Genomic DNA, 18,611 nt, shown 5'->3' with positions numbered 1-18,611 from the left:
AAATACTGGAGACTGGGCGATAAATTTATAATGAATTTATTGTATGGTTTTATAATAAGCCATGCGCAGTTATTCATGTACCGTATGTAGTTACAGGTCGTAAAATGAAAACGAACTCCGAACCACAGTGAAAAGAGAATTAAACTTTGCTGTTTTGTTTTTTCTAGAGTAAAGGTCTTTTTTCAAGAGATTGTACATGTATGTCATTTGGTTAAAAATTACATCTTGAGAAGTAATAACAGTACAGACACGCTGCTATGTTAGCTGTTTTGCCATAAAAAAAAATAGACGAAAATATTAAAACAGGCCGAGATAAGACACGTTATTTTTCAAAACCATACACAGTAATTATGCATTTTTAAAAACTTTGAAGTGGAAAAGTGCTCTCAATCTACACAGAAATGATCCTATACTTGGGTTACTTTGCCATAGAAGGGCCAATGTACGCTTTGTGAAGTTATGTTGTAAAAGATGGCACTAGCTGAATTCTCACTGATGGTCAATATGTGTATGACAGTTGCTGAAAGTTAAGCTTTTGAGTTATAAAAACTGTCTTCTTGAGAGCGTTGGAGACGCCGAAAAACCAAACCAGTACCGTCTTGCCTAATAGCCCCAAACTGACACAACGATGCCTCATTGATAAAAACAAAAACATTGCTTATCATCATCCTGCTTTATTTTTTTTATTCTCTCCTCCTACAACTGTTGCATTTCCCATCACCACAACCTACCACCAACACAACCTCTTCCCCACCCCCTCTGTCTGCCTGCCTGGTCGTACCTGTGGGTTTGGTTGTTGCACGATTCATTGCTACTAGCTGCTTCACCCGTTGAAGTAGATGATGGGCTTGAAGGTAAACTGTGATTACCTGGTAGTACAGTACGGCTGAGTGCATGCCCCACACGCAGTCCAGGTATTATAGTTATTGCACTAGGTGTATTGTTTGTTTGTTTACAAAACTAATGTTTTAAAGGGAAGCTATAGTTTTGGTAACCACTCATAAAATTAATGGTAATGAAAGCCACACAGATGTTTATTTTGTTACAGTCCCACCAGTGTGTACTAAGCACTGTATTGACCCAGTTCACCCTACGCCATCATCAGAATAATCTTGGATACGCCATTTGGTGGGCGATGTCACTGTGCGTTTTTAAACCTATTGACCACCAAAATGGTGAGTGTGACGCTCGTGCAAGGGGTCAATACTCGGTTCTTTCCCAAACTCTGTCAAAAAATCAACAGGCATTTCACTGGGCATTTAATTGCTATCAATTTTTTCCACTAGAGCACCGAGTAAGTAGCCCCCATTGGCCAGAGGCAGTTTGAATCCTACAAACTTACTTGATTAGAAGTACAATGTACAGAAGCTTTCAAAAGCTTAAATTATATATAAGTTTTCATGTCTAAGCTTTTTAATCTGAGAAATGTTCTGTCACTCAAACATGTTTCTTAAGATTGTGTTTTCTGAAGATTTATCTTCCTGCGTAGACATAACCGCTCTGGATTTTCAGCGATATCTCAACAACACTACCAACTTTTTAAATGAAATTTTTGTGTAGAGATTTAAAAAAAAAAAGATCAAGAGCCAAAAGTATACATTCCCTTTAATAAATGGTCGTTGTATATGTAGGAAGTTATATTGTAGGAACAGTTGCCTGTTCAATCATGTCAGCTAATAGGCTGTAGTGGCGCATTAGTGGTGCATTAACTGTACTGTAAAGCTGCCCTCATGTCATCCTTTGTTTTCCTTGTGCTGCAACTGAACTGTCGGGATCAAACAGATTAACACTCGCATCACTGTTAAAATTATTAAATCGCGTGGAATGGTGAAACAACAGAACAAGCCTCAATGCGACAAACTATTCAAATTTAAATCAAAATTTATTTCAAATTTGGTGAAAAAAAGGAGAGTAATTAACAAGTTCAGTACAATAATTTAAGCCGAAGACAGTCAAGAACTGGTCGAGAAAACTAATACTTGAAAACAAAAAATTTATAACCTGTGAAAATATGAGATACACCAACTGTGAAGGCTAGTCTTTGACAATTACCAATAGTGTCCACTGCCTTTAAAGGGTTTGGGTACTTTTTGTACGACACAAAACACAATGTCCACAAGCTATCTTTGTTTAGTATTTGTCAGTGTCAGCTTTTCTCTTAAAGAAGCAGTAGTGTCTATTTATGTAGGTCTGTTTGTTTAGTATGTGTTACAGCATATCTTTAAAGGAGCAGTAGTGTAAATTTAAACCATGGTACTTCTGTTTGTTTAGTCTTTATCATGTTTATGTGTTGCAGTCTTTCTCTTACAGAAGCAGTAGTGTCTATTTAAACCCTGGTAGCTTTGTTTTGTATTTCTGTCAGTTGCAGCCTTTCTCTTAAATGAGCAGTAGTGTCCATTTAAATTATGGTAGCTTTGTTTGTTTCGTATTTCTGTCAGTTACAGCATTTCTCTTAAAGGAGCAGTAGTGTTTTCTTTTAACCATGGCCATTTGGGGTTTTGTGGTAGTGCATCAGCATTCTTGTTTTAATGCTACATATAAATTCCCATCTTGAAAGAGTAGTTGTAAATTATGCATAAATCGTAAAAGTTATGTAGGCAGATTAGCAGTGCATTTTCTTCCCTTTTTTCATAATCATGTCAGTGGAAATTGCATTACATGAGCCTTACTGTGCTTTAAGGAGCATTCGTATTTTGTTGAATTTGTCAATTTAACTTGGCATAGGTTGTCAATTTAACTAGACATAGGCCTAGTGATGTGTTGCATGTATCCTGCCTTGAGGGAAGACCAGTCATGTCTGTTAAACATGGCTCTAAAACTTTAAGTCTTGGTATAATAGTTAGGTTAATAATGATTTGTGTTGAAATTAGCAGTGGGTTTAGAGGGAGTGGATAAACTAATTTCATTGAAACTATTAGAGCAGCACAAACGTCAGTAAGCAATGGACCCTTCCCATGAAATATGTTAATCACATTCACGCATGCGTACAGACCCTGTTGGCTGGCAAACGCCATAGAGTTGTGCACTAAGCAGACGCGCAATCGCGTCTGCGTCACACACCCATTAGCCGTGTACTTCACAGCGTGATGTTCCCTCATTTTGCCAACCGCACGCGCTATGTGCAGTTTACATATTTCATGGGAAGGGTCTATTGTGGACAGTTCCCAGGAAGTACAATCCTGGGTAGTTCCATGAATCAGTTTCACAAAACTCTCCCTAACTTAAGCCCGGTTCATACTTCCTGCAAATGCGAATGCGATACGAATGTTGTCATCATAAATTCGCAACAAATAATTCGCAGCAGTTCAGGTCTGCTCAACTCGCTTGCGAATATCGCTGCGAAAGGAGAGTTGTGACTACAAATTCACGTAAAATTCGCTTCGCATTCGCACGAAGTATGAACCAGGCTTTATTAAGATCCATCCTAAGATTTAGGACAGGTCCAAGCTGTAAGATCATTCCGAGGACGCCTCTCGAGATATCGAGATAAGACGAGCCTTAACTCTTTGTGAAATCGGCCCCTTGGAACTTTCAACTGCTAACCATTGTCCATTTCTCACTTCAAAATGCATGTAGAGCTTGCTGACATTTCCTTGCACACCATCCTGCTCTATACGCTTGTGCTTTGTATGCTTGGTTGCTTTTATATATATATAATAATAATAATAATAATGATGTTAATAATAATAATAATAATTATGTTTGTTTAATTGATACTTTTAAAAAGCATGGACTTTGTATATGTTGGTGTTGTATTTATTTTAAAAAGCATGTTTTTTTTGTGGGGGGGGGCTGTAAGTGAGCAGGGCTTGATATACAATGAGCATTGTACCTCCTGAGGAAAATCTAAGAGCTAAGGTTTATCTTAACTGTGTATAAATCTCAGTTGCTAAGCAAAGTGTGATGTCACAATAGAAATCACCATGGTGATATTGACAACTCATCTCGAGATGAATCTACTCTTTCAAACCCAATCGATTCAATGTAGAAATGGCTTTAACAACCAGGCAAAATGCTTTATTTCCTCATAACTGCCCATTCTGATCCTTTGTAATGAGGCATTCATAATTTTATTCACAAACTTGTCTGTCTTGCAAATGCTCCATATTTTATCTAAGCACAAGGCGGTCTGTGTAAGATTATCAGGGCCCCATTTCATGAAACTGTTCAACAGAGAATACTGCAAAGCAAACGTCTTCTCTAAGCAAAACAATAGCATGGCATCAGTGCATCAATGCAAATTTAATGGAATTTTGGCTGATTACCAGTGTCTGTTAAGCAAGATTTGTCTGTGCTTAGCAAGTTTTTGATAGGCTTGCAGGCTTTGTGCAATCGGGCCCTGATTAGTAGCTTAATATGTATTGCTGATTGTCCACTCATTTCCTCATGATTGCCAACACACACGCATAATTTACCATATTCCATAAACTTGTCATAGTCTGTCTTGCAAATGTCTCAACCTTCAAACAGGTATTGCATGGAAGTGTATGCAGTAAAGACTGTTGCGGCTAGTCTACACCCATCTGCATGGCCTCATTATCTCATCATTGCCCATGTTTTTAGCATAATAGTCACGCATGCATGATTAACAATGCTCTAAACTTGTCATAGTCTCTCCTGTAAATGCTGCACCTTACGCTATAAATTGTAGCAAGTCTTTGTGATCCTGTGATATACATCGTGTTTTGAATTAATTATGAATGCCTTTACATTCACATCTCCTTTCTAGTCCCTAATCAAAAATATTGTTATTTTTAATACCCACAAGCACAAGTTATATACATGTAAAAGATTACTATGCCTGACATTTTGAAAGACTCTGCTAGGTTCTTGAATCTTAAACTCTATTACTCTTCTTCAAGCATTGCTGCTGTCCTGGGGTTGATTTCACAAAGAGTTACCTGCCGTCGATTTCACAAAACTCTTCCTAACTTAAGACTAATCTTAGGACTTAAGACGAGTCCCAGCCCTGCACTGTAGCGTGCAGACCTAAGTTCCTAAGTTAGGAAGAGTTACTCGTCCTAACTCGAGATACAACGAGTCCTAACTCTTTGTGAAATCGACGGCTGTAGGACTAGTCCTAACTCAGACTTGTACTGGGATATATTAAAAACTCAAGGCTATTCCTAAAAGTTAGGACGAGTAACTCATCCTACCTCTATGTGAAATCCACCCCTGGAGAGGGTGGGTTGCAAAATCCATTTGTGCTCTAACTGTGCTTATATGCTGTCAATATTGTGCCTTATGAGATTATGATACTTTCAGTTTGTCCTGAGAGAGATTGGAAGCTCCATCTCTCTTATAGACCTTTATCATGCTGTCACCATCTTGGTCATGTTCCCTGTTTCCAACAACAGGAATGAATGCTAACATTCATTGCACATGGCACCAGACTATTATTTTGTCCTGCCTCAGTTTGGTTACAATGACTTGGAATGGAGTAAAATCAAGATGACCACACCACGATAAAGGTCTATTGCTGGCAGTGCTCAGCACTAATTTTTTTTTTTTTTGGCGAGTAAACAAAACAAAAACTTTTGTTGGCTAGCAATTGCCAGACATCCTGGTATTAAAGAAACTATGAAATGCACAAATCACTTATTGAAAAAGTATTTAATAAAATCTTCAAATAAGAATAGTACTAATAATAATAATAACAAATTCTTATAGAGCGCATTTCACAATAACCCTCTGAATGCACTTTACATTAGTGCTCTGGTCTTTGGGCCAATAACATACCTTTCAAACCAATCATAACTTTTTCAATATTTTTGTTATGCTTGACAGGTCCAAGGGGTTGCCGAGATCCGAGAAAGAAGAAACGTTGCAGCAGCAGCGAAGCAGAGAAAACAGACCACACCGACAAAGACTCATCCATCTCTGTCACCAAGCACATCAGCGTAAACCCAGTCCTAGAACCGACCCAAAACACAAACAATTCACGCGCCGTTCCAACTAAGTTGCCGCCGTTAGTCCCAATCGCCAAGCCGACTCTCAGCCGAGGCAAGTCCAGACATATCAAAATGCCGCCCTCGTACGATGCGGTAGCTGCGTCCACGATGCAAGACACCGATTTCTTAGAAGATTCCGACGCGGGGAGCAGTTATCTTGATGATGATGATGACGGTCTGCGAAGCAGGGGTCAAGCGAGGGCGGAAGACAAGGAGTCCCTTATTAAACAATCTGGTAGGTTACCCCCGTTGGATCAAACTGCTCATAGTACGTCATCATTACACAAATAGTTATTGCTTATATTAATGCTTGTCCATACTTGATGAAGTTTGTCTTCAGAAATTTTTGTTCCCAATTTCATAAAGTCATTAAGCAGAAAATACTGCTTGACAAATTTCTTTGATAAGCAAATATTGAGTGGGGTACCAGTCAACAAAGTGCACAATTAGTGTAACTTTGGCTGGTAACCTGTTTCTGCTAAGCAAGACTGTTATGTGATTAGCATTTTTTTTTTGCTTTATGAAATTGGGTTTGTCGTGCTGTTGCCTGGAATCAATTTCACAAAGCACCAAATTATATCTTAAGATTTGTTGTCAGTATTACCATGGAGATTTGTATTGTGACATCACACTTTGCTAAGCAATTAAGATGGATTTACGCTTAAGATCGATTATTAACCCTTTGTGAAATTGAACCTAGTGCTGAAGGCATGATTTGAATCTTGTATGGGCTAGCCTTAATAGTCAACGCCCATTTAACCCTTTAATGCATAGCTCCATTTTCTCTGTATAAATAAAGTTATATTTTTTCAGAATTGTTTTTATTTATATTTTACTGCTACTTTGTGGTCTGCTGCTGCAATGTTTCTCAGAATGCGAAACAGTACTTTTTTTAAGGGCAATGCAGACGAACCAACATTTGAAAGTTTCAACTTCAGGTAAGGTAAGGTAAGGTTAATTTTATTCGCAACCACATACGGTTGGATTCATTATAAAAAAATACTAAAACTTACAAAATACATCACAAAAGCTTTAAAATCATTAAACTATGTATTTCCACATATCTTCATGTCTTAACATATCTTAATATGAAACTGGGGGTGATTTGGTTCAAGGAAATAAACTGAAAATCAAAGTTAAATTGAACAAAGTTAATTTTTAAATTTAACACAAATTTTGTTTTGAATTTGAAATTGTTAAACATTGGTTACTCTTAATTGCCCTTTAGTTTATTTATCTTTTATTATTATATTTTGTGTGTGGGAATATCTGGGTTTTAGTTGGTAGTATGTAGTGTATGCCACTACAATTACATGTAGGTGTAAGTGGTATTTGCAATCTCTTAGTATTTATTATCAATATTTTTACACTTTGATCTTGAAATGGGTTTTATAATATCTTAATGTATTTTGTACTCAACTTGACGTTTTTTCCATTCTGTACCCACTTTCATAGACCTTCTTGAGCAGAAAATATTGCCTAACAGTCATCTGCTAAGCAGAAATGATCAATGCACCAGTCCAAATAGTAGTTTGGCTGGTAACCTTTTTCTGGGAAGTATTGACTGTTGGGCTTACCTCTTTTTGTGCTTAAACAGCTCTATGAAATTGGGTAATGGTCGGCTACAAAGATGCAATCTTTTTTCAATTTATAAACCACAAGGGAAATTTTCTGGGTACTTTGTACATTTAGAAATAAATTAACACTGAACAACACAAAGAAAGGGGTACAAAATTGAACTATGCATCTCCTTGTGTTTTAGCTTGTAACCCTTTTCTTCTAAGCAACATTTTTCTCTTTAAAGCTCCTCTCTGAAATTGGCTTAAAAGGTAGATTATTTATTATAGGAGTTGTGTCTGATATACTATCAATCACACAAATTTTACATTAAATTTCTCTTTTTAAATTATCAGTGGTTTTTAGTGGATACTGTTACTTGCCACTTCTATGTAGTCTCGAGCATGTTCAAATTTTGTATCTAGAAAAGACCTACAATATACATGTTTTGTACTAATTGAATATTTAAAGGTTTTAAACTTGCAGTTTTAAGATAAGGTCCAAAGTTGAGTCGAAACCTTTTGAGGGAATGACTGAAGTCTTGCCTCGAATCAGGTGCAATTTTGAATTGTCCAGGGGTCGATTTCACAAAAAGGTAGGACTAGTCCTGCCTAAGAGATATTAAAAACTTACGGCTAGTCTTAAGTAACTCATCCTAACTCGAGATAGGATGATAGTCCTAACTCCTTGTGAAACAGACCCCTCATCCTTTTGCAATCTATTTGCTTCTTAAAAAGCATTCAGGGATTTACAAAATATTCGTGGAACAATTTATTATGTAGTATTGGCCCAAGACATCGGTGATCGATAGTGTACTGCGCTCAGTTGTAAATCGCTATAGCACACCCTCATACGGTTTGTTTTAACCAACTTGACTGGCTCGCATTTAAGTCGATCACTGACATCTTGGGTCAAGACTAATTATTATGTAGCTCATAAGCTATTATATGTTTTAATTTTAATAATATAAGGAAGGGTGTGGAATAATAAGGGAATGTAAGGAAGGATGTGGAATAATAAGGGAATTATTTAGTGGTGGTTTTGGGGTTGATTTTTATGTAGGTGGGTTGGGTTTAAACCATGTAACGATAATTTTAAATGAGTAGTTATTCATCAACTGAAAAACAACAAGGGAAACTTCTAACCAAAATTTCAGGCATTATTCACAAGCTTTGAAGTGTGATGTCAGGTGTTCAGGCTAGCAGAGCATAGCCTATTCATATCGCTTTACTGCAGGTCAAAGGTTACCACAAGCATGCACCAAAGCGTATAGATAAAGGCTAGCAAGAGAGAACTTTAAAGTCTCTAAAGTGAAACAGTTGCATGGTTAGATGAGTTAGGTGTAACAGTAAAACTATAGATCTTGCTCCATGGTAGAACCAAACAATATTCTTTGTCCCAGATGCCATTTCAATATCTATTAAATCGTTGCGGTACCTGCTGCTTAAACATAGGATTCGACTCCCTCGAACTACCAGGCAATCTCGATGGTCTACCGTAGTTGGTAATACAACTGCTCTAGATTGGCAATGTTGTTGGTTCGAATCCCACCCTACCAATAATATGCTAGTGATTTATTTTTTCACAGAACTTGAGAAAGTACCAAGTATACAGTGCTAACACACATAGGTTTGGGGGTAAAATCAAATAATATTCTTTATCCTTGATGCAAATTATTTAACATTTTTTAGATTTGTTTCTTGTACAAGTGTAGATTTTGTTTATAGTACTCTATGAATTTGAAGAACTAGAAATTAATATGCAAAGTTTAAATTTTGTAGTTGAATGAAATTTATAGGTTTGCCTTTAGTGATTAATATTGTTTGTGTTTGATGTGGGGGCAATATTGTACAGTATACTCTTCGTAACATTTGCTTTAAATTTACGGCAGTTTAAAAAAGTACTCTACATTAATGTGAAGATTTGTAACACATAAATTCATTCATTTTGACCTTTTCAATTTGGTACTTTTTTTCAAGCTCTTCATTTATTCTTTATCAGAGCAGTAGTCTGTTTCTTGCTATTGACCGGATCCCTGTTCAGTTTGACCCCGGAAATGAATGATGTTGACCATGTTCTAGGTCGAGGTGACCATTTCTGGGTCAAGGTGACCATGTTCTTGGTCAAGGTAACCATTTTCTGGGTCAAGGTAACCATTTTCTGGGTCAAGGTGACCAAGGCACAATGTCATAAATCTGTTAAGCAGAAAATACAGCTTACAGCAAAGTTGCTAAGCAAATACCGAGTGAGGCACCAGTTGCAACAATGTAAAATTTATTGAATTTTGGCTGGTACCCACTTTCTGGTAAGCAAGATGTTTTTTGTTTGCCTAGCAAGTTTTTATGCTTACAGGCTTTATGAAATTGGGCCCTGGTATTAAAGTTTAAAGGGACACGTTGCCTTTGATCGGTCGAGTGGGTCCTTGAAAAGCGTTTGTAACCGTTTGTTATTAAATGCATATGGTTAGAAAGATGGCCCAAAATTTTACTCCCATAAATGGCCGACCTTGTTTGTCGACGAGGTAAAAGGAAAACCACGCAATTTTGAGTAATACTTGTGTGGATCATTATATTCTGCTTTTAAAATATCTTTCTTATCATATGCATTTTATAACAAACGGTTACAAACGCTTTTCAAAGACCAACCCGACCGATCCAAGGCAACGTGTTCCTTTAACACACCTTAACTAAGTCATATAGCTTTAAAGTTGAAAGTGACACGTACTGTACATGTAAGGCCATAATTATACATTACTGGCCATTATTATTCATCAGTTAGACCCTGTACATGGATCATGCTGACCTGGGTCAAGTCAAACGGGACGCTAAGGTCATTGACCTTAGGCAACACCAGTACAATTGTCTGTGAAGATTTTGTTTAAATTATTTACGGTTATTGAAGATGTATCATGTGTACCTTTATTATTATTACCTTGATTTTGTTTTCTATAATACAAATACAATCTTTGTCAAATCATACTCATCTTGCATCAATGTTGTCTTATGTAGAGTGTCATATTTTGAGTAACTTAAAGATGCTGTGTCAGATTTTTGGCCCCCAACATTAAAAAATAGATTTTTTTTGAGTGAATGGTATTTCAAAGAGTATCACCCGCTCTAACGAAAACAAGTTTAACTTTTACTTTTAATGGTCAGGAACCATGACAAAAACTTAAAACGTTTCTTATAAAACACATAAGAATTGGTCACGTGATATATTGTCGGGATCCTGACAAAAACGAATTTTGAGCACTTTATTTCACTGCTACTAATAACTGGCGGACTTTTTCGAGCAATGGCTCAAATGAAAGCTTGTAACTTCCTTGACCCCCATCAAAATACTTATTGAATTTTAAATCAAAATTTTTGGGTCAAATCGGCCAAAGATCTGACATAGCATCTTTAACACACTGTATTGACCCCTAGAACTAACGTCACACACTGCCACATTAACTTGAACCTAAATACTTTAATGGTAACCGGGTAAATATTGCATTGCCAGAAATACGTACTACACTGTATAGACCCTTGCGTGACATCACGCCCTCACTGAGGCCAAAGAAGGCAAATCGTTGCAAGATATGTGCATAAAAACATGCACTTGACCTCGGCGTCCCTGTAGTGTTTCGCAACGTTCACTCTCCTATCTTGTTTGCCATATTGGGAGGCAAAATGTGCACAAAGGAATCGACTCCTAAACTGATGCAAATGGTAAAAGTGCGTTGGAACGCCAACTCTCTAAATGGCGCAATGATATGATGATTGTGGTGATGATTTCAAGTGAGTTGAGTTAACTTTCCTGCCAAGATTTGTAGCTGTCATTTTGTACCCGCCTATGTTCAGCTATAAACACAGGCACACATTAAACAATGAAGAATACTGGCACATCTGCAGTTGAAGTATGCCCTATTTATGGGTCGTACATCATTGTGGAAGTGTCGTGGCCGAGCAGTTCAGAGCACCAAATTCAAACACTGGTATTTCTGACCAGCAGAGTGTGGGTTCGAACCCCCAGCCGTGACACTCGTGTCCTTAAGCAAGACTTAACCATTGCTTCGTCCTTCGGATGGCACATAAAGCCGTTGGTCCCATGTGTTGTGTAACGCATGTAAAAGAACCCAGTGCACTTATCGAAAAAGAGAAGGGGTTCGTCCCGGTGTTCCTCCTGACTGTGGCTGCTGTTTGGTTGATACGTGCGCTATACAAGACTTCGATATCATTGCGGTGGCATAGAAAACATCATTACAGTCCAGAGGTAAGTACATGTAGTGTTACTAAGAGCCAAAATTCTTGGTGCCCAGTTTTTCACACCTCACAGTCCATTAACCCAGGCATCCAAATAAAATGGCTCGGCAGCTATCTCAGGGTTGCTTATTTGTGCCATCAAAGGCCCGAAACTGAACACCTTTTTGCATAACAGTTGGCACACATTTTTTTTAAAGAATTTGTCTCTTGAAGTGGACAACCAAACAAGTATATGTCTGAAATACGGTACCTGAAATGAAATTAAATTTGATTATAGCGAGGTTTAGCTGCACGTTTTGCGAGCAACAACGTGAACGTGAACGTCAAAAAATTGTGTTGTTTCTGGGTGACGTTGCTACTTTGAGCTTATTTCATGCTCACGTATGACGTCTGCGCGCATGTACATACCTGACATGAAAAATGGTAACTTAAGGTATGCTCAAAACGTGAGATTTTAACGACACAATTTTCTCTTGTCACGCGGAACGTGCAGCTAAACCTCACTATTGTCTGGAGGTGGTCCTGTCTGATTTGTATCAACTTTTAATATGAAGAAAGGGGGCACATCTCAAAACTTTCAGCCGGTATTTTGTGTAAATCTTGAATTTATGTTTTGCCACACAACCTTATCCCACCAGGGGTGGATTTCACAAAGGTAGTCCTAACTTAGGACTAGTCCTAGGCAATGCTAAGAGATAGCACTGGTCCTAAGTTAGGACCAGTAACTCATCGTAACTTAGGACTGGTCCTATCTCTTAGCATTGCCTAGGACTAGTCCTAAGTTAGGACTACCTTTGTGAAATCCACCCCATCACCTTTGCCAGCCAGGAAAAAGCCCTGGAATGTACATGTATAACATATAGGTCCAAGGTCTCAGAGTACGTGATGTGCAACCAAGCGCCAAGTACTTGGGACATCATCAAAATTTTGCTTAAAAATTGACAGTTTTTCCACCGGTGCAGTATCTTGCCAGCCAGGAAAAGCCCTGGATGTATAGGCTAAAAGTCTCTTTTGCCTAATTGAATCTTTGCAAATTCTTTTCATGAAATTAATGTGCAACCCCAGGCACCAAGTACTTGGGATAAAAGTCATCAAAACTTTGCTGCAAAACTGTTAGTTTTCCACCAGTGCAGTATCTTGCCAGCCATGAAAAGCCCTAGAATAGACATCTTTTTGTAACGAAGGAACTTTTGCAAAGGCCTTTAATGAATGTACAAGCGCCAAGTGAGATAAAAATAAAAACAAAAGTACTTAGGATTAAAATCATGAACATTTTCTCCCCCCCAAAACATTCACTTTTCCACCAGTGCAGTATATCTTGCCAGACAGGAAAGGCCCTGGAATCTTTAACAAACCTTTGCAAAGACCTTCAATGAAAGAATACCGTCAGTGGTTTCACGAAGTAGCACTCTACATGCTTAAGGACTTTTTTTTTTACATTTTTGTTGATAATTCATGGAGACCAACAATTCCATAAAGTTTCAAGACTCAGACAGCTTTACTTTTTTAATTAAGCTAATGAGTGTTTTAAACTTTTGCCCGTTTGTGGCATTTTTTGTTTTCACGAAGTAGCACCCGAACCTCTGTTTACCATTGTAATGCACTGTGCGCGCGCTGAACTACATGTAGTTTCATAAAGTAACACAAAATGCTGCATTGTAGCATAGGCGAGTGATACTTTGTGAAAACGCAAAAAGACATTTTGCACTCTTTTGGTTTCACGAAGTAGCACGGATCTTCTCTCGTGTCTAGTTTCATAATTAATTATGCAAATGAGTCAAAATAAGATAAATTGATAAGTTAAAGTCATCAAGTATCTACATTGAGAAATTTAAATGGAAATACTTTAAGGATTTTAAGGGAGGCAGGTTTCTAAAAAGTGTTAAATTTCAGAGGCCGTTTTCTCTGATTATTTTTTTTGCTGGTATATATAGCGGCGAGTGCTACTTCGTGAAACCACTGACCATAATATGCAACCAGGGGTGGGTTTCACAAAGAGTTAGGACTAGTCTTATCTCGAGTTAGGACCAGTTACTCGTCCTAACTTAGGACTATCCATGCAATTTGTATATCTCCTAGGACTAGTCCTATGTTAGGACTAGTCCTAACTCTTTGTGAAATCGACCCCAGATAATATATCTTGGCAAGAAAGCTTTCTGAAACTTAAATGTCGACTTGTCCTGTTAAAATATCTCGCCAACACTACTTTCTGAAACTTACATATCAACTTGTCTTTGTTCAACCCAAAATTTATTTTTTGTTTCATACCCAGTCAGTTACCTTTTTTGTTACATTGTTATTTCTTTTCAGGTGATCATCGCTCAACATCCGTCAGCAATTGGGGTTGGATACACCCAGTACGTGGACTGCCATACAGCTCATATCCCTTGCGAGTTCACAGAGATTCACGAGAAGATGGATCCGGTGACCGGCGCAACGCTCGAGCTAAACCCCCAGGCTCTCAAGACCGGTGACGTAGCCATCGTCACCTTGAAGCCTGTAAGACCAATGAGTGTGGAGACCTTCCCAGAGTATCCCGCTCTTGGGGCATTCGTCATTCGGAACCGTGGGGAAACTATCGTGGGGAGAATTCGAAGCGTTGTCAAGAAGGACTAAACCTGCACAGAAGGCTATGGGGTAGAACAGGCAACCGCTAACAGGCCTAGAATTTTGAAGGGGCGCAAAGGCCAAGACCAAGGGCAATGTAGGCCATGGACTTTGTGGCCTGCTTGTAATTCCAGGCCTGCGCAAATAACTAAAGTTTCATTTTAAGTCAATATTTTAGGAAAATTAACACCCGTATGGTTTTGTGGATTTTTTTCTTATGTTGGTTGTCGTTGACTTAGTATTATCGTGTATTAGTTATAGTCATTTAGTTTTATGAGAAGAAAGATTGATCTATTTCCCTTCTAGCTTCGCTTTGATACATTAGTTTATTAATTAAAAAAAGAAATGGGCTAGGGTCGAAACGTCAGGCCATTAACTATTTTTTGCTTTTTTGCATTTATACCATAGGTCATTTTGGTCGGTAAGCAGTTTGCAACAGTTTAATTATATTTTCTCAAAAAAAAGAAACAATTTCTTAGTTTTCCACTTTTTGGGGGCTTTATTTTGTTCATTGTCATGGTGTTTTTACTTTGCATTTTTAAATTCTATTTTTTTTCTTTCTCAACCTTGTATGTTTCCATAACGTTGTTGTATAATGTCATGGCATAATCTAATCAACTAGGTCAGAAATTACCTACATGTAGAACCAGTTCCCAGATGCCATACCCTTTTCTAGGTCAAAGAAAATGAGAGAAGGGGGAGAGGGCAGGGTAGGGCAGGGCAGAGGGCGGAGGGTAGACGGGCCTGGGTGTCAAAATGACCCAGATTGACCAAACGTCGTTTTTCTCACCATTATATTCTTGTTTCGGAAAGACCTTCCAACAGACTATAGTTTAATAAAATCACTAGCTTTGTTTTGAACTCAAAACAAGGGAGTTATTTTTGGTGGCGTCAAAGGGATATTGAGAGTGAAAGGTAATTCAAGTCATGACTTATTATACACATATTGACCGGCAACGAGGTAACTAGTATATACGTCTATTCCCACAAGGGACTTTGAGTGACCAGAAGAGCGACCTATTTCCCGAGGCGCCGAGGGAAATAGGCCCCTCTTCTGGTCACTCACAGGCCTGAGGTGGAATAGACGTACACTGGTTACCGAATTGTGCCAGTCAATATGTGTTTTATAACACAGCTCGGTCTTAAATGTCAAATAAGAACAGGAAAAGGAGTTTTGTAGTTGTTGTTCACGGTTCAAGTCAAGAGAGGGCGCTGTTACCGCGGGCACTATATTCAAAGACTATTGCCCGCTCTGGTACTATTCCCGCAAAACACGTGCGCGCGATCACTAGCCTATATTAGTTCATCCCACGTGACTGTGTTTCAGCCAACCAGAATACAGAACAAGCAAGAGGTGTGTTATAGATATTTTAAAAGCACTGGATACTATTGGTAATTACTCAAAATAATTCTCGGCATATAATTCTTGTCGTTGACAATTACCAAAGGTGTGTCCGGTGCCTTTAAAGGCAGTGGATACTATTGGTAATTACTCAAAATAACTATTAGCATAAAACCTCACTTGGTAACGAGTAATGGGGAGAGGTTGATGGTATAAAACATTGTGAGAAACGGCTCCCTCTGAAGTGACGTAGTTTTCGAGAAAGAAGTAAGTTTTCTCGAATTTGATTTATTCGAGTTTAGAATTTGAGGTCTCGAAATCAAGCATATAAAGGCACACAACTTCGTGTGGCAAGGGTGTTTTTCTTTCATTATTATCTCGCAACTTCGACGACCGATTGGGCTCAAATTTTCACAGGTTGGTTATTTTATGTATATGTTGAGATACACCAAGTGATAAGACTGGTCTTTGACAATTACTAATAGTGTCCAGAGTCTTTAAAGGGAATGTTCACAGTTGGTAATCACTCTTAAAATTATGGCAATCAAAACGTTGGTTACAAGCCTACAGCAGTTTTCAATAGAATAAAGCTCAATGGGAAAAATGTTTCACTTTGAAGTATATGTGGTTATATGTTAAAAGATACTAGTTTTTATGGCCCAAAAATTTGAGGCTTAGAAAGTTTTTCTGATTGTGTTTTCCCGTGTGGATTTTTTTTTTCTGGTTTAAATGGGCCTCTACAGATTTTCGGCGGTTATCTAAAGAAAGCGTCTACATGAAATGTCCACGTGTTGATAGTTTGATTGTATACATCTACATTTATATCGGATTAAAACAAAACGGTTTCAGAAAAATGTATACTTTGCCTCAAATTATGAATTGTTTTTTTCTTTCATTACTATCTCGCAACTAGCTTCGACGACCAATTGCGCTCAAATTTTCACAGGTTTGTTATATTGTGCATATGTTGAGATACAGTAAGTGAGAAGACTGGTCTTTGACAATTACCAATAGTGTCCATTGTCTTTAATGTTATTATGCCTTATACCACATCTATGGGATACAAGCCGTAATAACACGGTTCTATGTATGAAGTGTAATCTATTACTATTTTATGTTTTGTCTATAGGATTATATAATTGGCATAACTCTTCATTAAAGGAACACGTTGCCTTGGATCGGACGAGTTGGTCAAAACAAAAGCGTTTGTAACCGTTTTTTATAAAATGCATATGGTTGGAAAGATGTTTTAAAAGTAGAATACAATGATCCACACAAGTTTGCCTCGAAATTGCGTGGTTTTCCTTCTACTGTGCGAACTAACATGGTCGGCCAGTTATGGGAGTCAAAATTTTGACCCCCATAAATGGCCGACGTGTTAGTCGACGAGGTAAAAGGAAAACCACGCAATTTCGAGGCATGTTTGTGTGGATCATTGTATTCTACTTTTACAACATCTTTCTACCCATATGCATTTTATAAAAAACAGTTACAAACGCTTTTCAAAGACCAACTCGACCGATCCAAGGCAACGTTTCCTTTAATAATGAACTTTCACTTTGGAAACGCAATAACTTGCGATCATGTGTTTTGTGCCTTTGGTTTCATTATTCTAAATCGGTACTTGATAATTATAAACTGGATGGGACCAGTCACTTTTATTCCATTATTTGAGCTTGTTGAATGAAATTGGACGAGCACGTTTTTTTTCTTCTTCAAATTCTCCTGACGTCATCCCAACGTGTGATAATCTGGAATTGAATGTCCCAAAGTGGTGCGCATTTTAGGCGGCAACGTGGGTGACGTGTTAACTCCCAAGAAGGTGTGAGCGCTATATAAAAAACGCCAACCTCTTCAAATAACATTTTCACAGATTAGTTTTAAAGCCAGTGGACACTTTCCGTATTAAACAGTATTGTCCAAGGCGTACACTTCGTGTATCACAACTTATATATAAAATAACAAACCTGTGAAAATTTAGGCTCAATCGGTCATCGGAGTCGGGAGAAAATAACGGGAAAACCCACCCTTGTTTCCGCACGTTTCGCCGTGTCATGACATGTGTTTACTATAAATCCGTAATTCTCGATGTCGAAAATTGATCATTGTTTCCCGATGTCGAGAATTGATAATTGTTTTAATGTTTTCTCAAAAAGTAAAGCATTTCATGGAATAATATTTCAAGAGAAGTCTTTTACCACTACCTTCTGTAAACCCTGTAAGTTATTTGTAAATCTGTGAACTTTTAATTATTTGTTTTTCTGTTCCGAAAGTGTAAAATGGCTTTAATGTATACATCTACATTTATATTGGGATTAAAACAATCAAACGGTTCCCAACACTTGGCCTTCATAAAGATAACAGATTTACACACGGTCTAATAACGGTGTTAGTAGAAAACATTAAATATTTATGTCTGAAATTTCATGTTTTATTTGATGAGAAATAAATACTCTTATTTCGCGTTTAGAGTTAATCCTTTATCGCTCAGTAAAACAAAATTGCATCGATGTAAAAAAAAAATGTGTAATCAATTTTTACCGAATGTTAATTGGGTCCATCAAAAGTCCGGAACGCATTAATTTAATGTGTGCGTTTTATAGTGCATGGTCAAGTTAGTAATGATCCTGGTTAATAGACCTAAGTTAATATAATTCTATATAACCGTCATTAAAGGGAAGGTACACGTTTGGTAATTACTCAAAACAAATATTTAACTTAAAAACTTACTTGGTAACGAGCATTGGGGAGCTGTTGATAGTATAAAACATTGTGGGAAACGACTCCCTCTGAAGTAACGTAGTTTTTGAGAAAGAGGTAATTTCTCACTCAAATAATAAAAGTAATAAAATATAATAATTCTAGTTTAGAAGTCTTTTATTCTTATCTGAAAGCACACAATTTCGTCCA

At 37.6% G+C, this 18,611-nt stretch overlaps 2 protein-coding genes across 8 annotated transcripts in view; both read left to right on the top strand.

Moving 5' to 3' along the window:
• The window catches only part of LOC139950026 (uncharacterized), a 34,777-nt gene extending 24,291 nt beyond the window's left edge, over window positions 1-10,486 (top strand). For 2 of the 7 annotated variants that reach the window (XM_071948652.1, XM_071948655.1), the window contains 2 exons: window positions 819-914; window positions 5,788-5,926. In XM_071948652.1, coding sequence (XP_071804753.1) covers window positions 819-865 — 47 coding nt within the window. In that variant the 3' untranslated portion in view covers window positions 866-914; window positions 5,788-5,926. Of the gene's footprint in view, window positions 1-818; window positions 915-5,787 lie in introns of all 7 variants that reach the window. The other 5 variants (XR_011787609.1, XR_011787610.1, XM_071948653.1 and 2 more) reach the window with 3 other exon arrangements.
• Window positions 10,487-10,604: 118 nt separating this feature from the next.
• LOC139950028 (elongation factor 1-alpha-like) lies at window positions 10,605-17,702 on the top strand. Its single transcript, XM_071948659.1, has 2 exons — window positions 10,605-11,762; window positions 14,063-17,702. The coding sequence occupies exons 1-2, from the start codon at window positions 11,574-11,576 to the stop codon at window positions 14,366-14,368; spliced, it is 495 nt and encodes a 164-aa protein (XP_071804760.1). The 5' UTR covers window positions 10,605-11,573; the 3' UTR covers window positions 14,369-17,702.
• The last annotated feature ends 909 nt before the right edge of the window (window positions 17,703-18,611 follow it).

Source organism: Asterias amurensis, chromosome 17 (assembly GCF_032118995.1).
Source record: "Asterias amurensis chromosome 17, ASM3211899v1".
Taxonomy (NCBI): Eukaryota; Metazoa; Echinodermata; class Asteroidea; order Forcipulatida; family Asteriidae; genus Asterias; species Asterias amurensis.
This window is presented reverse-complemented; position numbering and strand designations above follow the sequence as displayed.

What these genes read in the sequence shown, in the direction of transcription:
- LOC139950028 (XM_071948659.1), top strand. Translation starts at nt 11,574, where the DNA reads ATGGCACATAAAGCCGTTGGTCCCATGTGTTGTGTAACGCATGTAAAA. An exon ending in AACATCATTACAGTCCAGAG is followed by an intron (nt 11,763 to 14,062) that starts GTAAGTACATGT and finishes ATTTCTTTTCAG; the next exon opens with GTGATCATCGCTCAACATCC.